The sequence below is a fragment of the Pseudophryne corroboree genome, chromosome 8, assembly GCF_028390025.1.
Source record: "Pseudophryne corroboree isolate aPseCor3 chromosome 8, aPseCor3.hap2, whole genome shotgun sequence".
Taxonomy (NCBI): Eukaryota; Metazoa; Chordata; class Amphibia; order Anura; family Myobatrachidae; genus Pseudophryne; species Pseudophryne corroboree.
The window spans coordinates 2978002-3000394 of record NC_086451.1 but is presented as its reverse complement, the minus strand read 5'-3'; the positions used below and the strand labels follow the sequence as shown (position 1 = coordinate 3000394).

At 53.5% G+C, this 22393-nt stretch overlaps 1 protein-coding gene across 1 annotated transcript in view; it reads left to right on the top strand.

Moving 5' to 3' along the window:
• The window catches only part of FAM50A (family with sequence similarity 50 member A), a 45686-nt gene that overhangs the window by 3762 nt on the left and 19531 nt on the right, over window positions 1-22393 (top strand). Inside the window, exon 3 of the mRNA XM_063935796.1 lies at window positions 7151-7250. Within this exon, the coding sequence (XP_063791866.1) occupies window positions 7151-7250 (100 nt within the window). The remainder of the gene's footprint in view (window positions 1-7150; window positions 7251-22393) is intronic.

Sequence of the window (22393 nt, the reverse complement as noted above, 5' to 3'; positions counted from 1 at the left end):
TCCCCTACACGCGTGTGCTGGCTCCTAGCTCCGTGTTACACACGTTGCTTTATCACTGGGACCTATTGGATACTATAGATATTATGGGAAAGGTTCTTCCATAGCCCGAGAGACTTGAGCACCTCCTCTCTCCCCCTAGGGCTTGTGACTCTCCCTGAGCACCTCCTCTCTCCCCCTAGGGCTTGTGACTCTCCCTGAGCACCTCCTCTCTCCCCCTAGGGCTTGTAACTCTCTCTCCCTGAGCATCTCCTCTCTCCCCCTAGGGCTAATGACTCTCCCTGAGCACCTCCTCTCTCCCCCTAGGGCTTGTAACTCTCTCTCCCTGAGCATCTCCTCTCTCCCCCTAGGGCTTGTGACTCTCTCTGAGCACCTCCTCTCTCCCCCTAGGGCTAATGACTCTCCCTGAGCACCTCCTCTCTCCCCCTAGGGCTTGTGACTCTCTCTCCCTGAGCATCTCCTCTCTCCCCCTAGGGCTTGTGACTCTCCCTGAGCACCTCCTCTCTCCCCCTAGGGCTTGTAACTCTCTCTCCCTGAGCATCTCCTCTCTCCCCCTAGGGCTAATGACTCTCCCTGAGCACCTCCTCTCTCCCCCTAGGGCTTGTAACTCTCTCTCCCTGAGCATCTCCTCTCTCCCCCTAGGGCTTGTGACTCTCTCTGAGCACCTCCTCTCTCCCCCTAGGGCTAATGACTCTCCCTGAGCACCTCCTCTCTCCCCCTAGGGCTTGTGACTCTCTCTCCCTGAGCATCTCCTCTCTCCCCCTAGGGCTGGTGACTCTCCCTGAGCATCTCCTCTCTCCCCCTAGGGCTGGTGACTCTCCCTGAGCATCTCCTCTCTCCCCCTAGGGCTGGTGACTCTCCCTATGCATCTCCTCTCTCCCCCTAGGGCTGGTGACTCTCCCTGAGCATCTCCTCTCTCCCCCTAGGGCTGGTGACTCTCCCTGAGCATCTCCTCTCTCCCCCTAGGGCTGGTGACTCTCCCTGAGCATCTCCTCTCTCTCCCTAGGGCTGGTGACTCTCCCTGAGCATCTCCTCTCTCCCCCTAGGGCTGGAGACTCTCCCTGAGCATCTCCTCTCTCCCCCTAGGGCTGGAGACTCTCCCTGAGCATCTCCTCTCTCCCCCTAGGGCTGGTGACTCTCCCTAAGCACCTCCTCTCTCCCCCTAGGGCTGGTGACTCTCCCTGAGCATCTCCTCTCTTCCCCTAGGGCTGGAGACTCTCCCTGAGCATCTCCTCTCTCCCCCTAGGGCTGGTGACTCTCCCTAAGCACCTCCTCTCTCCCCCTAGGGCTGGTGACTCTCCCTGAGCATCTCCTCTCTTCCCCCTAGGGCTGGTGACTCTCCTTGAGCATCTCCTCTCTTCTTCTAGGGCTGGTGACTCTCCCTAAGCACCTCCTCTCTCCCCCTAGAGCTGGTGACTCTCCCTGAGCACCTCCTCTCTCCCCCTAGGGCACCTCCTCTCTCCCCCTATGGCACCTCCTTCCCGCCCCCCCCCCTCCCCCGGGCTGGAGACACTCCCTAAGCACCTCCTCTCTCCCCCTAGGGCATCTCCTCTCTTCTTCTAAAGCTGGTGACTCTCCCTGAGCACCTCCTCTCTCCCCCTAGGGCTGGTGACTCTCCCTAAGCACCTCCTCTCTCCCCCTAGGGCTGGAGACTCTCCCTAAGCATCTCCTCTCTCCCCCTAGAGCTGGTGACTCTCCCTGAGCACCTCCTCTCTCCCCCTAGGGCTGGTGACTCTCCCTGAGCACCTCCTCTCTCCCCCTAGGGCACCTCCCCCCCCCCGGGCTGGAGACTCTCCCTAAGCATCTCCTCTCTTCCCCCTAGGGCTAATGACTCTCCCTGAGCACCTCCTCTCTCCCCCTAGGGCACCTCCTCTCTCCCCCTATGGCACCTTCTTCCCGCCCCCCCCCCCCCTCCCCCGGGCTGGTGACTCTTCCTAAGCATCTCCTCTACCCCCCTAGGGCTGGTGACCTCTTCCTAAGCATCTCCTCTCTCCCCCTAGGGCTGGTGACTCTCCCTAAGCACCTCCTCTCTCCCCCTAGGGCTGGAGACTCTCCCTAAGCATCTCCTCTCTCCCCCTAGAGCTGGTGACTCTCCCTGAGCACCTCCTCTCTCTACCTAGGGCTGGTGACTGTCCCTGAGCACCTCCTCTCTCCCCCTAGGGCACCTCCCCCCCCCCCCCCCGGGCTGGAGACTCTCCCTAAGCATCTCCTCTCTTCCCCCTAGGGCTAATGACTCTCCCTGAGCACCTCCTCTCTCTCCCTAGGGCATCTCCTCTCTTCCCCCTAGGGCTGGTGACTCTCCTTGAGCATCTCCTCTCTTCTTCTAGGGCTGGTGACTCCCCCTAAGCATCTCCTCTACCCCCTAGAGCTGGTGACTCTCCCTGAGCACCTGCTCTCTCCCCCTAGGGCACCTCCCCCCCCCGGGCTGGAGACTCTCCCTAAGCATCTCCTCTCTTCCCCCTAGGGCTAATGACTCTCCCTGAGCATCTCCTCTCTCCCCCTAGGGCATCCCCTCTCTTCCCTCTAGGGCTGGTGACTCTCCTTGAGCATCTCCTCTCTTCTTCTAGGGCTGGTGACTCCCCCTAAGCATTTCCTCAACCCCCTAGAGCTGGTGACTCTCCCTGAGCACCTCCTCTCTCCCCCTAGGGCACCTCCTCTCTCCCCCTATGGCACCTCCTTCCCGCCCCCCCCCCTCCCCCGGGCTGGAGACACTCCCTAAGCATCTCCTCTACCCCCCTAGGGCTGGAGACTCTTCCTAAGCATCTCCTCTACCCCCCTAGGGCTGGTGACTCTTCCTAAGCATCTCCTCTCTCCCCCTAGGGCTGGTGACTCTCCCTAAGCATCTCCTCTCTCCCCCTAGGGCTGGTGACTCTCCCTAAGCACCTCCTCTCTCCCCCTAGGGCTGGTGACTTGCCCTAAGCACCTCCTCTCTCCCCGTAGGGCTGGTGACTCTCCCTAAGCACCTCCTCCCCGTAGGGCTGGTGACTCTCCCTAAGCACCTCCTCCCCGTAGAGCTGGTGACTCTCCCTAAGCACCTCCTCTCTTCCCGTAGGGCTGGTGACTCTCCCTGAGCATCTCCTCTTTCCGCCTAGGGCTGGTGACTCTCCTTGAGCATCTCCTCTCTCCGCCTCGGGCTGGTGACTCTCCTTGAGCATCTCCTCTCTCCCCCTAGGGCTGGTGACTCTCCTTGAGCATCTCCTCTCTCCCCCTAGGGCTGGTGACTCTCCTTGAGCATCTCCTCTCTCCCCCTAGGGCTGGTGACTCTCCTTGAGCATCGCCTCTCTCCCCCTAGGGCTGGTGACTCTCCTAAGGATCTCCTGGTGACTCTTCCTAAGCATCTCCTCTCTCCACCTAGGGCTGGTGACTCTCCCTAAGCATCTCCTGGTGACTCTTCCTAAGCATCTTCTCTCTCCCCCTAGGGCTGGTGACTCTCCCTGAGCACCTCCTCTCTCCCCCTAGGGCTGGTGACTCTCCCTGAGCATCTCCTCTCTTCCCCTAGGGCTGGTGACTCTCTTTGAGCATCTCCTCTCTTCTTCTAGGGCTGGTGACTCTCCCTAAGCATCTCCTCTCTCCCCCTACGGCTGGTGACTCTCCCTAAGCATCTCCTCTCCTCTTGACTCTTCCTAAGCATCTCCTCTCTTCCCCTAGGGCTGGTGTTTCTCCCTAAGCATCTCATGGTGACCTCTCCCTGAGCGGGTGGTCTTCAGTATGCCGACTGACGGGATCCCGGCGCACAGTATACCGGCGCCGGGATCCCAACAGCCGGCATACCGACACTTATTTTCCCTCGTGGGGGTCCACGACCCCCCTGGAGGGAGAATAAAATAATGTGGCACGCGTAGCGCGCCACCGTGCCCGTGAGCATCTCCTCTCTTCCCCTAGGGCTGGTGTTTCTCCCTAAGCATCTCCTCTCTCCTCCTAGGGCTGGTGACTCGCCCTAAGCACCTCTTCTCTTACCCCTAGGGCTGGTGACTCTCTCTGAGCATCTCCTCTCTTCTTCTAGGGCTGGTGACTCTCCCTAACCATCTCCTCTCTCCCCCTAGGGCTGGTGACTCTCTCTGATCATCTCCTCTTCTTCTAGGGCTGGTGACTCTCCCTAAGCATCTCCTGGTGACTCTTCCTAAGCATCTCCTCTCTCCCCCTAGGGCTGTTAGTTTCTCCCTAAGCACCTCCTCTCTCCGTATAGGGCTGGAGACTCTCCCTAAGCATCGCCTCTCCCCCCGTAGGGCTGGTGACTCTCCCTAAGGATCTCCTGGTGACTCTTCCTAAGCATCTCCTCTCTCCACCTAGGGCTGGTGACTCTCCCTAAGCATCTCCTGGTGACTCTTCCTAAGCATCTTCTCTCTCCCCCTAGGGCTGGTGACTCTCCCTGAGCACCTCCTCTCTCCCCCTAGGGCTGGTGACTCTCCCTGAGCATCTCCTCTCTTCCCCTAGGGCTGGTGACTCTCTTTGAGCATCTCCTCTCTTCTTCTAGGGCTGGTGACTCTCCCTAAGCATCTCCTCTCTCCCCCTAGGGCTGGTGACTCTCCCTATGCATCTCCTCTCTTCCCCTAGGGCTGGTGACTCTCCCTGAGCATCTCCTCTCTCCCCCCTAGGGCTGGTGACTCTCCCTGAGCATCTCCTCTCTCCCCCCTAGGGTTGGTGACTCTCCCTGAGCATCTCCTCTCTCCCCCCTAGTGCTGGTGACTCTCCCTGAGCATCTCCTCTCTCCCCCCTAGGGCTGGTGACTCTCCCTGAGCATCTCCTCTCTCCCCCCTAGGGCTGGTGATTCTCCCTGAGCACCTCCTGGTGACTCTTCCTAAGCATCTCCTCTCTTCTTCTAGGGCTGATGACTCTCCCTAAGTACCTCCTCTCTTCCCCCTAGGGCTGGTGAATTGCCCTAAGCACCTCCACTCTCCCTGTAGGGCTGGTGACTTGCCCTAAGCACCGCCTCTCTCCATGTAGGGCTGGTAACTTGCCCTAAGCACCTCCTCTCTCCCTGTAGGGCTGGTGACTTGCCCTAAGCACCTCCTCTCTCCCTGCAGGGCTGGTGACTCTCCCTGAGCATCTCCTCTCTCCCCCCTAGGGCTGGTGACTCTCCCTGAGCACCTCCTGGTGACTCTTCCTAAGCATTTCCTCTCTTCTTCTAGGGCTGGTGACTCTCCCTAAGTACCTCCTCTCTTCCCCCTAGGGCTGGTGAATTGCCTAAGCACCTCCACTCTCCCTGTAGGGCTGTTGACTTGCCCTAAGCACCGCCTCTCTCCCTGTAGGGCTGGTGACTTGCCCTAAGCACCTCCTCTCTCCCTGCAGGGCTGGTGACTCTCCCAAAGCACCTCTTCTCGCCCCCTAGGGCTGGTGACTCTCCCTGAGCACCTCCTCTCTCCCCCCTGGGCCTGGTGACTCTCCCTGTGCATCTCCTCTGTCCTCCCTAGGGCTGGTGACTCTCCCTAAGCACCTCCTCTCTCCCTGTAGGGCTGGTGACTCTCCCTATGCACCTCCTGGTGACTCTGCCTAAGCACCTCCTGGTGACTCTGCCTAAGCACCTCCTGGTGACTCTGCCTGAGCACCTCCTGGTGACTCTCCCTGAGCACCTCCTGGTGACTCTCCCTGAGCACCTCCTGGTGACTCTCCCTGAGCACCTCCTGGTGACTCTCCCTGAGCACCTCCTGGTGACTCTCCCTGAGCACCTCCTGGTGACTCTCCCTGAGCACCTCCTGGTGACTCTCCCTGAGCACCTCCTGGTGACTCTCCCTGAGCGTCTCCTCTCTCCCCCTAGGGCTGGTGACTCTCTCCCTGAGCATCTCCTCTCTCCCCCCAAGGCTGGTGATTCTCTCTAAGCACCTCTTCTCTCCCACTAGGGCTGGTGACTCTCCCTGAGCATCTCCTCTTTTCCGCTAGGGCTGGTGACTCTCCCTGAGCATCTCCTCTCTCCCCATAGGGCTGGTGACTCGCCCTAAGCACCTCCTCTCTCTCCTTAGGGCTGGTGACTCTCCCTAAGCCCCTCCTCTCTACCGTAGGGCTGGTGACTTTCCCTAAGCCCCTCCTCTTTACCCGTAGGGCTGGTGACTCGCCCTAAGCACCTCCTCTTTACCCGTAGGGCTGGTGACTCGCCCTATGCACCTCCTCTCTCCCCGTAGGGCTGGAGACTCTCCCTAGGCATCTCCCCTCTCCCCCTAGGGCTGGTGACTCTCCCTGAGCATCTCCTCTGTCCCCCTAGGGCTGGTGACTCTCCCTGAGCATCTCTTCTCTCCCCCTAGGGCTGGTGACTCTCCCTGAGCATCTCTTCTCTCCCCCTAGGGCTGGTGACTCTTCCTAGGCTGGTGTCTCTGCCTGAGCATCTCCTCTGTCCCACTAGGGCTGGTGACTCTCTCCCTGAGCATCTCCTCTCTCCCCCCAAGGCTGGTGATTCTCTCTAAGCACCTCTTCTCTCCCACTAGGGCTGGTGACTCTCCCTGAGCATCTCCTCTTTTCCGCTAGGGCTGGTGACTCTCCCTGAGCATCTCCTCTCTCCCCATAGGGCTGGTGACTCGCCCTAAGCACCTCCTCTCTCCCCCTAGGGCTGGTGACTCACGCTAAGCACCTCCTCTCTCTCCTTAGGGCTGGTGACTCTCCCTAAGCCCCTCCTCTCTACCGTAGGGCTGGTGACTTTCCCTAAGCCCCTCCTCTTTACCCGTAGGGCTGGTGACTCGCCCTAAGCACCTCCTCTTTACCCGTAGGGCTGGTGACTCGCCCTATGCACCTCCTCTCTCCCCGTAGGGCTGGAGACTCTCCCTAGGCATCTCCCCTCTCCCCCTAGGGCTGGTGACTCTCCCTGAGCATCTCCTCTGTCCCCCTAGGGCTGGTGACTCTCCCTGAGCATCTCTTCTCTCCCCCTAGGGCTGGTGACTCTCCCTGAGCATCTCTTCTCTCCCCCTAGGGCTGGTGACTCTTCCTAGGCTGGTGTCTCTGCCTGAGCATCTCCTCTGTCCCACTAGGGCTGGTGACTCACCCTGAGCATCTCCTCTGTCCCACTAGGGCTGGTGACTCACCCTGAGCATCTCCTCTGTCCCCCTAGGGCTGGTGACTCTCCCTGAGCATCTCTTCTCTCCCCCTAGGGCTGGTGACACTCCCTGAGCATCTCCTCTCTCCCCCTAGGGCTGGTGACTCTCTCTGAGCATCTCCTCTCTCCCCCTAGGGCTGGTGACTCTCAATGACATGAAGGCCAAGCAGGAGGCGCTGGTAAAGGAGCGGGAGAAGCAACTGGCAAAGAAGGAACAGTTCAAAGACCTGCAGCTGTGAGCATCGCCATGTACTGTGTGTAGACATCTGGGAGCGTCGCCCCGCGCCGTGTGTAGACATCTGGGAGCGTCGCCCCGCGCTGTGTGTAGACATCTGGGAGCGTCGCCCCGCGCTGTGTGTAGACATCTGGGAGCGTCGCCCCGCGCTGTGTGTAGACATCTGGGAGCGCCACTCCGCGCTGTGTGTAGACATCTGTGAGCGTCGCCCCGCGCTGTGTGTAGACATCTCTGAGCGTCGCCCCGTGCCGTGTTTAGACATCTGGGAGCCTCGCCCCGTGCCGTGTTTAGACATCTGGGAGCGCCACTCTGCGCTGTGTGTAGACGTCTGGGAGCGTCGCCCCGCGCTGTGTGTAGACATTTCTGAGTGTCGCCCTGTACCATGTGTAGACGTCTGGGAGCCTCGCCCCGTGCCGTGTTTAGACATCTGGGAGCGCCACTCCGCGCTGTGTGTAGACATCTGTGAGCGTCGCCCCGTGCCGTGTTTAGACATCTGGGAGCGCCACTAAGCGCTGTGTGTAGACATCTGGGAGCGTCGCCGCGCGCTGTGTGTAGACGTCAGGGAGCTTTGCCACGCGCTGTGCATAAGTATTTGGTCACCAGAGTTTGTTTCAGGACTAAAATGAAAGCTGAGATTCACTGATTAAATCGGAACAAAAACAAAGCAACCAAAAAAAAGCGACTAAGACGTAAAACTAAATGTAAAATCCTTGTAAAGTTATCACTGGAAGTCGGGTTTTACATTTTTAAAGAATAATTGTGTTCTGGATATTTGCTGTGAAGGAAATAGGATTGTGTAAGGCATTCATGTGTATATGATACATGGGAGTACTATGGTAAGTCAGGCTCTGTATGTAACACATTCTCAGCCTACTGAGTCTAGATTACTAATCGCATAGCAAATAGTATGCAAACATCTCATTGAATTTTAGAGGAATGTGTGGATGGTGTAATGGTTAGCATTACTGCCTCAATGCATTGAGACCATGAGTTAGATTCCTATTATGGGCCTAACTGTGTGGTGTATGCTGTGTATAGACTCCTGTGTCCCAATCACACATTTCTCCTACAGGGCCCACAGGTTATCCACAGGATAACATTGGGAAATGAGGTAGCGACAACGGATTGACACCAAACGATCAAAGCTTTTCGGCCTCCCAGCATGCAACGGGCCCGTCCATATATCCCCGCCTCCTGGCTCAGGCAAATCAGTTTTTTGTTTGGTGCGGCAGGAGCCGGACCATGGTCAGAGGGCTGCTGGTTTTTAGCAGCCCTAAGATTTCTTATTTTATTTTTATAGTCTTACTAATTTTTCTGAGTGATCTTGTCTAAAAAGCATCTTATACGTACCTTAGAAAGAGTCGCTTCAACAACTCCCCTGCCGGGTCGCGTCAGCGCTTACCCACGTGCACAGTGCTGTTTCGGCGGGTGTCTGTGTAGGATGCTCTAGCAATTCCAGCAGACATTACCAGGCTGTGGCCGGAGCACGGGGGGAAGGTAAGGCATCGGTTCTGCTTACAGGGGGAACGTGAACACAGCCGCACTGTTTCAGGATGGAGACTATCGAGCAGTCGCTGATGCGGCTGCCACCGAGAGTGGACCAGCGCTAGACCTTAGGGATCATAGGCTCCAGGAATAGTATGAGGCCGCGCTCCCTACGGTTGATGTCAGCAGTGGGGAGTCAGGCGCTCCCTTGGTCTCTCCTCCCCCTGTTCATGACCAGTTTCCTCTGAGTTTCCCGCCATGAACGGAGTTCCCGCTTCCGTCTGAGACGCTGTGTATCTAAAAGGACCCTGTCGCAGCATAGGCGGCTGTGTGACTGGTGCGTCGGTGTTCACTTGGGCGTCTGCGTTCACAATAGGTTCACAGAGCGGTGGTGTACACTAATAGCGTCTGGATCCACTCAGCGTTCACTAACGTAATGATCAATCCTGGAAGCTGGGGTGAGTCTCCCTGTATCCCACTCTCCTGAGCCGGGTGATACAGCACTAAGTCTCTATCTACCTTTGAGTATGAATAATTGGATAAGTGCCTGATGCATATGAGTCTGTAAACTATTACTGCTGTTTCTTTTGCTGTGTGACGGAATACGTCTAAACTCCTATATAAGGTAATGCAGTGATATGTTTCTCCTACATACTTAAAATGTATCTGTAGTTGATTATGTGCTCATATTGCTTATTATACTAATGTATAACCTGTGACTGATTGCTAGTGTGATTGCTGACTTTACTATTTTCTGTCAGTTTTCTGCATATTCCAATCCTCAATGCTGGTGCAAAGCAGGGAGGCATCGGATTGTATGTCATTTTAGCAAATTTTAAAGTGATTGCAGTCACAATTTGTGTAATTAACACTGTAAAGGTATGTGATTTATTTATCATGTCTAAGAGCGGCAAGGGTGAGGAGGATACACTCTCGACAGCAGCACCAACACTCATGTCATGTTTGTCTTGCAAAGCTGGGTTAACCTCTCAGGATCTTGTTCAAAATGGATTATGTGCAAATTGTTTTAGCTTTCACCAAGGCCTCTTGAATAATCCGAGGCAGGCACAGGTTCAGGTTGAATCCCCATGGGCTACTTTTGCACAGACATTATCCAGTATAGCTGAGCGGATAATGCCAGCTTCTATACCAGTGATAGGTTACCCTATTAACCCTTACATGCTACATTCCACCTGGGGGTTATCACATCCAGTACAGGAATCGGCAGCCTCTCAACAGAAACAGGCTGTAAGGCCGGTGGTAAGTAAATCACATAGACATGAAACAACATCTTCACAATCTACACATGTTTCAGATGAGTACTCGTCAGAGGATGAGGACTCATCGCACTACGGGTCTGCATTAAGAGACGAAGAGGAAGGCCTCAGCTCAGTGGACATTCCTGTGCTTATTAGTGCTATGAAAGCAATTCTATCCTTAGAGGAGGCAGCAGAGCCTTTGTTAAAATCTAATGCACCTGTATTAAAGGGAGGTGGCTCCCAAAGTAGATACGCATGTCATCCGATTGGTGCGATAATCTACATTACCTCTGCCTTCAACATCATTAAATGATGTCACGGATAGGAAAATAGATAGTTTTCTTAAATCCATTTTCTCCTTGTCTGGGGCAATCATAAGACCAGCCATGGCTTCAGCCTGGATGGCAAAAGCAGTGGCAGCCTGGGCTGATGCATTGGAGGATGATCTTTCAATGGCATCTAGAGAGCAGAAGTCACATATTGCACATATCAAACAGGCGGCTATTTATGAAAGAAGCAGCCTTGGATATGGGTACAGTTGCCTCTCAGGCATCAGCCTCAGCAGTAGCAGCTCGCAGAGTGGTTTGGCTACGTACATGGAAAGCTGATTCAGAATCCAAGAAGGCTCCGGAGTCTTTGCCTCTTACTGGAGATATTCTTTTTGGTAAAGAATTAAACAGTATTTATCCTTCATCCACTAGGGGACACTGGAGCGCAGTCACAATGGGGATATAGTAGGCAGTAACTGGGAGCTAGCACTTTAAAACGCTAACACTGTGGCTAGCTCCTCCCCCTACTATGTCCCCCCTCCAAGCCAGTTTTATTTTGTGCCCAAGGGAGCTGGTCACTCTTGGGATTGCTCTGAAAATGTAATTATTTATTTATTTTTCTCTTCTTTCTTCACAGACTGGCAGCTCTGCCACTGCCAGTCTGCACCGCGGGAGCTGCCGGCGGGGTCCCATCGCAGCTGCGTGCGGCTTTGGGCTGGTTCCCCAGGCTGAAGGAGACGCTGGCTCTCCGGAGATGGCCGGATATCGCTGCGTGTCGGGGCCACTCCGGCAGCAGAAGATCCGGCAGCAGGACAGTGGTAAGTATAACCCCCCCCCCCCCTAGCCTCAGTGTTACACGACTCTGACGATGATATGCCTCAAGTAGATGAGGTGGTGGTAGATGTACAGGATACTGATGACGAGCAGGTGTATGAGGACTCTGAACCAGTGGTCAGGGTATTGAGGCGCTTATTACAGCTCTTCGCTCAGTCTTGCAGGTAGAGGAGACAGAACAGGATACCTTGCATCCTTCAAGGTTTGGCACCAACCAAACACTGCCGGTAACCTTTCCAGTTTCGGAGGAGCTGGATGTGCTCATAACGGCAGCCTGGAAACATCCGGATGCAAAGTTTCAGGTATCAAAGAAATATTTGTCTTCCTATCCTTTTCCCGCAGATGGCGGGAAGCGTTATGAGACCTCCCCGATTGTGGATCCTTCGGTGTCTCGTCTATCCAAGAAGACGGTTCTACCGGTTCCTGGAGCGACATCGCTGAAAGAAGCGTCTGGTAGGAAGTTGGAAACCACCTTGAAGACTATTTACTCGGCGCTGGGGGTTTTACATCGCCCGGCGCAGGTAGGTTTTTGGATCAACAAGGCTATGGAAGCTTGGGCGAAACAATTGTCCTCTGGACTACGGGATGATTTGCCTTCGGATCAGCTGATACTGTTGGCGGAACACATTCGCGAATCAGCTCTTTATCTTTGCGAGGCTTCCAAGGACGTCTGTATCCTCGGTGCACGGATTTCCGCTTTGGCAATTTCGGCCCGCAGAGCTCTCTGGCTGCGGCAGTGTCAGGCGGATGCTGAATCCAAGAGGGGCGGCAGAAGCATTACCCTTTACAGGAGAGGTCCTATTCGGTAAGGATTTGGATGCCTGGATTTCTCAGGTCACTTGAAGTAAGTCCACTTATCTTCCCTCTGCTGCTCCAGCCTCTCAGAGGCCCTATACGGGTCCTTCCTTTCGTGCCCCTTCCGGGTTTCGAGGCCAGGCCAGGGGCGGAGCTTCCGTCTCCCGTGGCCATAAAGGTAGGGGCAGAGGTAGAGGTTCCACAGCCTCCGCCCAGTCAGAGGTTAAGTCCTCCGCCGCTCCCACCGCATGACGGGCTTCTCTCACACCTGGGGGACCACAGGGTGGGAGTTTATCTGTGGGATTACAGGGAAGCCTGGGTACAATCCTGTCCAGATGCTTGGGTCAGGGATCTCATCATTTGCGGTTACAAGCTCGATTTTCAAACCCGACCGCCTCACCGTTTCTTCACCACGGGTTTAACAGTTTCCGACGACAGAAGAGTTGCCTTGCAGTCAGCGGTCCAGAAGCTTCTATCTACAAAGGTACTGATCCCTGTAACCTCTCATCATCGGAAACAGGGCTATTACTAAAGCCTGTTTCTCATACCGAAGCCAGACGGCTCGGTCAGGCCAATTCTGAACTTGAAGGATCTCAATCTGTTTTTGAGGGTATTCAAGTTCAAGATGGAGTCCCTTCAGTCTGTTATTGCTGGGTTGCAGCAAAACGAGTTTCTGGCATCCTTAGACATCAAGGATGCATACTTACATGTTCCCATTTGGCCTCCTCATCAGGCTTTTCTCAGGTTTGCGATACAGGACGCTCATTTCCAGTTCCAGGCCATTCCTTTGGTCTCTCTTGTGCTCCTAGAGCAGGGGTTCTCAAACTCTGTCCTCAGGGGCGCACACAGTGCATGTTTTGCAGGTCTCCTCACAGAATCACAAGTGAAATAATTAGCTCAACCTGTGGACCTTTTAAAATGTGTCTGTGAGTAATTAATACACCTGTGCACTTGCTGGGTTACCTGCAAAACATGCACTGTGTGGGCCCCTGAGGACCGAGTTTGAGAACCCCTGTCCTAGAGTGTTCACAAAGGTCATGGCGGTCATGATGGCCCTACTTCGGAAGCAGGGTGTGACGATTGTCCCCTATTTGGACGATCTGCTACTGAAGGCACACTCTGCAGACCTGTTGCTTCAAAATATCCGAATAACCCAGGACCTTCTGATTCGGCACGGGTGGATCCTGAACTTCCCGAAGTCTCACTTATGCCCCTCACAACGGTTGCTGTTCTTGGGGATGATTCTCGACATGGTCCGTCAGAAAGTTTTTCTTCCTCAGGACAAGATCCTCTCTCTTCAGACGTTGGTGAGGTCGGTACTTCGACATCGTCGGGTATCAGTGTATCTGTGCATTCGCCTTCTGGGGAAGATGGTGGCGGCATTCGAAGCTCTTACATACCGGCGCTTCCACTCTCGACCTTTCCAACTGTGTCTTCTACATCAGTGGTCAGGATCTCATCTATTTCTTCATCAGCACGGTCGTCGCTCCTCTGGTGGCTCAATTCAACTCAACTGTTGGAAGGACGGCGGTTCGGAATTTGGGATTGGACTCTCCTCACCACACACGCAAGTCTGCGAGGCTGGGGGGCGGTGACCCTCGAACATCAGTTTCAGGGGCGCTGGTCGATTCACGAATCCGCTCTCCCCATAAACATTCTCGAGCTACGGGGAGTATACAATGCCCTACTTCAGGCACATCATCTGCTGCGCGGTCGAGCAGTCAGAGTTCAGTCCGACAACGCCACGATGGTAGCGTACATCAACCGTCAGGACGGCACTCGCAGCCGTGCGGCAATGAGAGAAGTCACCAACATCCTCCTCTGGGCAGAGGAGTATGGTCTGTCCTTGTCGGCGATATTCATTCCAGGAGTGGACAATTGGGAAGCCGATTATCTCAGCCACCAGGACATGCACCCAGGGGAGTGGTCACTCCATCCCCAGGTGTTTTGTCAGCTGGTCCGCCGTTGGGGAAGACCACGGATCGACCTCCATGGCGTCCCGCCTGTACCATCAACTGCCTGTTTATTACTCTCGGACGCGGGACCTGGCGGCCGTGGATGCCGTCACGGCTCCTTTGGAATTTCCGGTTCGTTTACCTCTTTCCTCCTTTCCCGTTGTTGCCTCGGGTTCTGCAATGCATCAAGAGAGAAGACGCACTGGTCCTCCTGGTGGCTCCAGATTGGCCGCGCAGGACTTGGTACTCCGCCCTACACCTGTTGTCAGCAGCGGAGCCTTGGCCCCTGCCACTACGAGACGATCTGCTACAACAGGGTCCTTTTCTTTATCCAGACTTAAGCAGGCTACGTTTGACGGCGTGGCTGTTGAGAAGGCCATCTTGAAAAGGAAGGGGATTCCTCGTACAGTTATACCTACTGTGCTTCAGGCTAGAAAGTCAGTCACATCGTCTCACTACTACCGCATTTGGAAGGCTTATGTAGCCTGGTGTGAACGTCGAGAGTTTTCTCCTTCAGTTTTTCACTTAGACCGCCTTCTCAGTTTTCTGCAGGCGGGTTTCTCGGCAGGGCTACGATTGGGTTCACTAAAGGTTCAGGTCTCTGCTCTTTCGGTTTTCTTCCAGAAGAAATTAGCCTTGCTGCCGGAAATTCAGACCTTATTTCAGGGGGTTCTACGAATACAACCTCCCTTTCGCCCTCCGACTGCACCATGGGACCTCAAACTGGTCCTCTCTTTTCTGCAGTCTTCGTTATTTGAGCTTCTGGAGTTGGTGGAGATTAAATATCTCACCTGGAAGGTGGTCCTTCTCCTGGCTCTGGCTTCGGCCAGACGGGTGTCGGAACTTGGGGCTTTCTTGTCAACCTCCTTACCTGGTATTTCATGAAGATAGAGCTGAGCTTCGTACTCGCATGTCTTTTCTTCCGAAGGTGGTGTCCGATTTTCACATCAATCAGCCAATTGTGGTGACGGCCCTCTCGGAGGACTTTCCGGATTCGAGATCGTTGGATGCTGACAGGGCACTCAAGATCTATGTGGATAGGACTTCGGCTATTGGGAAGTCTGACTCCTTATTTGTTCTATACAATGCTGCCCGGCGTGGTTGGCCGGCTTCTAAGCAGACGTTGTCCCGATGGATTCGGCTGACCATCAGACAAGCTTATTTGGCGGCTTCTCGAGAACCTCCGTCTTCAATTTCGGCACACTCTACGCGCTCTGTGGGTCCCTCGTGGGCGGCCGCCCGCGGTATCTCCATGACTACTTTGTCGTGCGGCTACTTGGTCGGGCCGACATACGTTTGTCAAGTTTTGCAGGTTTGACACTTTTGCTGCCTCTGCATCGCAGTTTGGCCGAGCGGTTTTACAGGACTCTCAGCACTCTCCCTCCCATCTTGGGAGCTCTGGGACGTCCCCATTGTAACTGCGCTCCAGTGTCCCCTAGTGGATGAAGGAGAAATCAGGATTTTGGTACTTACCGATAAATCCCTTTCACCGATTCCACAGGGGACACTGGACGCCCGCCCAGCGCTGTTTCCTCCTTTTTCGCTTAACGGTTTGCAGATCACTATGTGACTGCTTGTTGGGTTCAGGTTAACCTTTTGTTATGTTAGGTTCCAAGTTGGATTTTCGTGTTCTCCTGGTTTACATGGCTTCGTTAACCACCTCCTACTTTAACGTTGGTCTCTTCCAGCTCTCCTCGGGCACAGTTTTACGTAGACTGGCTTGGAGGGGAGATAGTAGGGGAGGAGCTAGCCACAGTGTTAGAGTTTTAAAGTGCCAGCTCCCAGTTACTGCCTACTATTTCCCCATTGTAACTGCACTCCAGTGTCCCTTGTGGAATCGGAGAAAGGGATTTATCGGTAAGTACCAAAATCCTGATTTTGGAGTCAATAGCAGACTCCAAGAAAGTGAAGTTTTCTTCCACACACAAATCCAAGCCTAGATTTCCAGCTTTTCGGCCCATTGGGACTCAAGAAAGGGTTATGGCAAACAGTCTCAATCTGACAAGTCTGGTAAGACTAAAAAGCATTGGGCTACCAGAGGGCCGGCTTCCAAATCAGAAGATAATCCATCAGGCTGATGGTGCGGGCCTCCACCTGGGGGACCCCAGGGTGGGAGGCCGACTTCTTCAGTTTGCACAGATCTGGCAGCAGTCTACCACAGATGCCTGGGTGCACGAAGCGGTATCTCACGGTTATGCGTTTGCTTTCAAGAAACACCCTCCTCAAAGTTTTCTTCTCTGACGTCCTAGTGGATGCTGGGAACTCCGTAAGGACCATGGGGGATAGCGGGCTCCGAAGGAGGCTGGGCACTCTAGAAAGATTTATGACTACCTGGTGTGCACTGGCTCCTCCCACTATGACCCTCCGCCAAGCCTCAGATTTTGTGCCCGGCCGAGGTTGGATGCACACTAGGGGCTCTCCTGAGCCCTTAGAAAGAAAGTATAGATTTAGGTTTTTTATTTTCAGTGAGACCTGCTGGCAACAGGCTCACTGCAGCGAGGGACTAAGGGGAGAAGAAGCGAACTCGCCTGCTTGCAGCCGGATTGGGCTTCTTAGGCTACTGGACACCATTCGCTCCAGAGGGATCGACCGCAGGCCCAGTCCTTGGTGTTCGGTCCCGGAGCCGCGCCGCCGTCCCCCTTACAGAGCCAGAAGCAAGAAGAGGTCCGGAAAATCGGCGGCAGAAGACATCAGTCTTCACCAAGGTAGCGCACAGCACTGCAGCTGTGCGCCATTGCTCCTCACACACACTTCACACTCCGGTCACTGAGGGTGCAGGGCGCTGGGGGGGGGGCGCCCTGAGAAGCAATTATAACACCTTGGCTGGCAAAAATACCACAATATATAGCCCCAGAGGCTATATATGTGGAAAATACCCCTGCCAGAATCCAGAAAAAAGCGGGAGAATAGTCAGCGGAAAAGGGGCGGAGCTATCTCCTGCAGCACACTGGCGCCATTTCTCCTTCACAGATCCGCTGGAAGGAAGCTCCCTGGCTCTCCCCTGCAGTCTACACTACAGAAAAGGGTAAAAAAAGAGAGGGGGGGCACTAAATTTAGGCGCTGTATAAATTATATAGAAAAAGCAGCTATAGGGGACATAACTCAGTTAGTCCCTGCATTATATAGCGCTCTGGTGTGTGCTGGCATACTCTCACTCTGTCCCCCCAAAGGGCTTTTGTGGGTCCTGTCCTCTGTTGGAGCATTCCTTGTGTGTGTGCGGTGTGTCGGTACGGCTGTGTCGACATGTTTGATGAGGATAATGAGGTGGAGACGGAGCAGATGCCTTTAGAAGGGATGTCACCCCCTGCGGGGCAGACACCTGAGTGGTTGAGCTTATGGAAAGAAATGAGTGCACGTATAGACTCCTTACATAAGAAATTTGACGACATGCCAAATGTGGGACAGCCGACTTCTCAGCTCGTGCCTGTCCAGGCGTCGCACAGGTCATCAGGGGCTCTAAAACGCCCGCTACCTCAGACCGCAGACCCAGATGTCGACACTGATACTGACACCAGTGTCGACGACGATGAGTCTAACCTGATGCCCACTAAGGCCATTCACTGCATGATTGAGGCAATGAAAGAGGTGTTACACATTTCTGATATAAATACAGGTACCACTAAAAAGGGTATTATGTTTGGGGAGAAAAAACTACCCGTAGTTTTTCCCCCATCAGATGAATTAAATGAAGTGTGTGAAGAAGCGTGGGCTTTCCCTGATAAAAAATTGGTAATTCCTAAGAAGGTACTAATGGCGTTCCCTTTCCCGCCAGAGGATAGGTCACGTTGGGAAACACCTCCTAGGGTGGATAAAGCGCTCACACGTTTGTCTAAAAAGGTGGCACTACCGTCTCCGGATACGGCCGCCCTCAAGGAACCTGTTGATAGAAAGCAGGAGGCGATCCTGAAGTCTGTATATACACACTCAGGCATTATACTTAGGCCAGCTATTGCGTCAGCATGGATGTGCAGTGCTGCCGCTGCGTGGTCAGATTCCCTGTCAGAAAATATTGACACATTAGACAGAGACACGATCCTGTTAACCATAGACCATATAAAAGACTCAGTCTTATATATGAGAGATGCACAGAGGGAAATCTGCCGACTGGCATCTAAAGTTAGTGCATTGTCCATTTCTGCTAGGAGAGGCTTATGGACTCGCCAGTGGACAGGAGATGCAGATTCTAAAAGGCACATGGAAGTGTTGCCATATAAGGGTGAGGAATTATTTGGGGATGGTCTCTCGGACCTAGTTTCCACAGCAACGTCTGGGAAGTCAGCATTTTTACCCCATGTCCCCTCACAGCCTAAGAAGGCGCCGTTTTATCAGGTTCAGTCCTTTCGGACCCAGAAAAACAGGCGTGGAAACGGCGGGTCTTTTCTATCCAGAGGCAGAGGTAGGGGAAAAAGGCTGCAACAAACAGCAGGTTCCCAGGAGCAAAAGTCCTCCCCCGCTTCTTCTGCCAAGTCCGCCGCATGACGGTGGGGCTCCACAGGCGGAGCATGGTACGGTGGGGGGCCGCCTCAAGAATTTCAGCGATCAGTGGGCTTGCTCACAGGTGGATCCCTGGATCCTTCAAATAGTATCTCAGGGGTACAAACTGGAATTCGAGGCGTCTCCACCCCACCGGTTCCTAAAATCTGCCTTGCCGATTGCTCCCTCAGACAGGGAGGCGGTGCTAGCGGCAATTCACAAGCTGTATTCCCAGCAGGTGATAATCAAGGTACCCCTACTTCAACAAGGCTGGGGTTACTATTCCACACTATTTGTGGTACCGAAACCGGACGGTTCGGTGAGACCCATTTTAAATTTGAAATCCTTGAACACATACATAAAAAAATTCAAGTTCAAGATGGAATCGCTCAGGGCGGTTATTGCGAGCCTGGAAGAGGGGGATTACATGGTATCCCTGGACATCAAGGATGCTTACTTGCATGTCCCCATTTACCATCCTCACCAGGAGTACCTCAGATTTGTGGTACAGGATTGCCATTACCATTTCCAGACGCTGCCGTTTGGACTGTCCACGGCACCGAGGGTATTTACCAAGGTTATGGCGGAAATGATGATACTCCTTCGAAAAAAGGGAGTTTTAATTATCCCGTACTTGGACGATCTCCTAATAAAAGCGAGGTCCAAGGAACAGTTGTTGGTGGGAGTAGCACTATCTCAGGAGGTGCTGCACCAGCACGGCTGGATTCTGAATATCCCAAAGTCACAGCTGGTTCCGACGACACGGCTACTGTTCCTGGGTATGATTCTGGATACAGTCCAGAAAAAAGTGTTTCTCCCGGAGGAGAAAGCCAGGGAGTTGTCATCTCTAGTCAGAGACCTCCTGAAGCCAAAACAGGTATCAGTGCATCGCTGCACGCGGGTCCTGGGAAAGATGGTGGCTTCTTACGAAGCAATTCCCTTCGGCAGGTTCCATGCCAGAATCTTTTAGTGGGACCTGTTGGACCAGTGGTCCGGATCGCATCTTCAGATGCATCGCTTAATAACCCTGTCTCCAAGAACCAGGGTGTCTCTACTGTGGTGGCTGCAGAGTGCCCATCTTCTAGAGGGCCGCAGGTTCGGCATACAGGACTGGGTCCTGGTGACCACGGATGCCAGCCTTCGAGGCTGGGGGGCAGTCACACAGGGAAGAAACTTCCAAGGACTATGGTCGAGTCAGGAGACTTCCCTTCACATAAATATTCTGGAACTAAGGGCCATCTACAATGCCCTAAGTCAAGCAAAATCCCTGCTCCTACACCAGTCGGTGCTGATCCAGTCAGACAACATCACGGCAGTCGCCCATGTAAATCGACAGGGCGGCACAAGAAGCAGGATGGCGATGGCAGAAGCCACAAGAATCCTCCGATGGGCGGAGAATCATGTACTAGCACTGTCAGCAGTGTTCATTCCGGGAGTGGACAACTGGGAAGCAGACTTCCTCAGCAGACACGACCTCCACCCGGGAGAGTGGGGACTTCATCCAGAAGTCTTCCAGATGCTGGTAAACCGTTGGGAAAAACCACAGGTGGACATGATGGCGTCCCGCCTCAACAAAAAGTTAAAAAGATATTGCGCCAGGTCAAGGGACCCTCAGGCGGTAGCTGTGGACGCTCTAGTGACACCGTGGGTGTACCAGTCAGTTTATGTGTTCCCTCCTCTGCCTCTCATACCAAAGGTATTGAGAATAATAAGAAAGCGAGGAGTAAACACAATTCTCGTGGTTCCGGATTGGCCAAGACGAGCGTGGTACCCGGAACTTCAAGAGATGCTCTCAGAGGACCCGTGGCCTCTACCGCTCAGACAGGACCTGCTACAGCAGGGGCCCTGTCTGTTCCAAGACTTACCGCGGCTGCGTTTGACGGCATGGCGGTTGAACACCGGATCCTAAAGGAAAAGGGTATTCCGGAAGAAGTAATTCCTACGCTTATTAAGGCCAGGAAAGATGTTACGGCAAAGCATTATCACCGCATATGGCGGAAATATGTTGCATGGTGCGAGGCCAAAAAGGCCCCAACAGAGGAATTTCAACTAGGTCGATTTCTGCATTTCCTGCAAGCAGGAGTTAATATGGGCCTAAAACTAGGCTCCATTAAGGTACAGATCTCGGCTCTGTCGATTTTCTTTCAAAAAGAACTAGCTTCAGTACCTGAAGTTCAGACATTTGTGAAAGGAGTGCTGCATATTCAGCCCCCGTTTGTGCCTCCTGTGGCACCTTGGGATCTCAACGTGGTGTTGAGTTTCTTAAAATCACATTGGTTTGAGCCACTAAAAACCGTGGATCTGAAATATCTCACGTGGAAAGTGGTCATGTTATTGGCCTTGGCTTCAGCCTGGCGAGTGTCAGAATTGGCGGCTTTATCATGTAAAAGCCCTTATCTGATTTTCCATATGGATAGGGCAGAATTGAGGACTCGTCCCCAATTTCTCCCTAAGGTGGTGTCAGCGTTTCACCTGAACCAGCCTATTGTGGTGCCTGCGGCTACTAGGGATTTGGAGGACTCCAAGTTGCTAGACGTTGTCAGGGCCCTGAAAATATATGTTTCCAGGACGGCTGGAGTCAGAAAATCTGACTCGCTGTTTATCCTGTATGCACCCAACAAGCTGGGTGCTCCTGCTTCTAAGCAGTCTATTGCTCGCTGGATTTGTAGTACAATTCAGCTTGCACATTCTGTGGCAGGCCTGCCACAGCCAAAATCTGTAAATGCCCATTCCACAAGGAAGGTGGGCTCATCTTGGGCGGCTGCCCGAGGGGTCTCGGCTTTACAACTTTGCCGAGCAGCTACTTGGTCAGGGGCAAACACGTTTGCAAAATTCTACAAATTTGATACCCTGGCTGAGGAGGACCTGGAGTTCTCTCATTCGGTGCTGCAGAGTCATCCGCACTCTCCCGCCCGTTTGGGAGCTTTGGTATAATCCCCATGGTCCTTACGGAGTTCCCAGCATCCACTAGGACGTCAGAGAAAATAAGAATTTACTCACCGGTAATTCTATTTCTCGTAGTCCGTAGTGGATGCTGGGCGCCCATCCCAAGTGCGGTTTATCTGCAATACTTGTACATAGTTATTGTTAACTAAATCGGGTTATTGTTGAGCCATCTGTTGAGAGGCTCAGTTGTTTTCATACTGTCAAACTGGATATAGTATCACGAGTTGTACGGTGTGATTGGTGTGGCTGGTAAGAGTCTTACCCGGGATTCTAAATCCTTCCTTATTATGTCAGCTCGTCCGGGCACAGTGTCCTAACTGAGGCTTGGAGGAGGGTCATAGTGGGAGGAGCCAGTGCACACCAGGTAGTCATAAATCTTTCTAGAGTGCCCAGCCTCCTTCGGAGCCCGCTATTCCCCATGGTCCTTACGGAGTTCCCAGCATCCACTACGGACTACGAGAAATAGAATTACCGGTGAGTAAATTCTTATTTTTTTTTTTGTTCCAGCCCGTCTTCAGTGGAAACAAAGGCCAGGGTTTTGCAAGAGGCAGTTCAGAAGTTGCTTCAGTCAGGAGTGGTAATTCCAGTTCCTCATGCACAACAAGGACAAGGTTCTTATTCCAACCTGTTTCTAGTCCAGAAGCCAAATGGGTCGTTTCGGCCCATGCTCAATCTCAAAGTGCTGAACAAGTACATTTGGGTACCTCTGTTTCATATATAGACTTTACGTTCCATTATTTTGGCCATGGATACGGATGATTTTATGGTATCCCTGGCTATGTTCCTATAGCACTGTCCCATCAGCGCTATCTCCGGTTCGCTATCCTCCAGCAACATTTTCCGTTTCAGGTCCTACCTTTTGGACTTGCCATAGCTCCCAGAGTGTTCACTAAAATTATGGTGGTAATGGCATCTTATCTCCGTCAGCAGGTGATAAGGATTTCTCCATACCGCGACGATTATTAATCCTAGCACAATCTCAGGAATTGCTTCAGTGTCATCTGCGGCAGACAATAGCTTGTTTGAGAGAGTTGGCTCATAAATTGGGCAAAGTCATCCCTGGTTCCGTCACAACGGATGACTCACTTGTGGGCTCTGTTGGATCGAGTTTTCAGAGAGTAATTTTA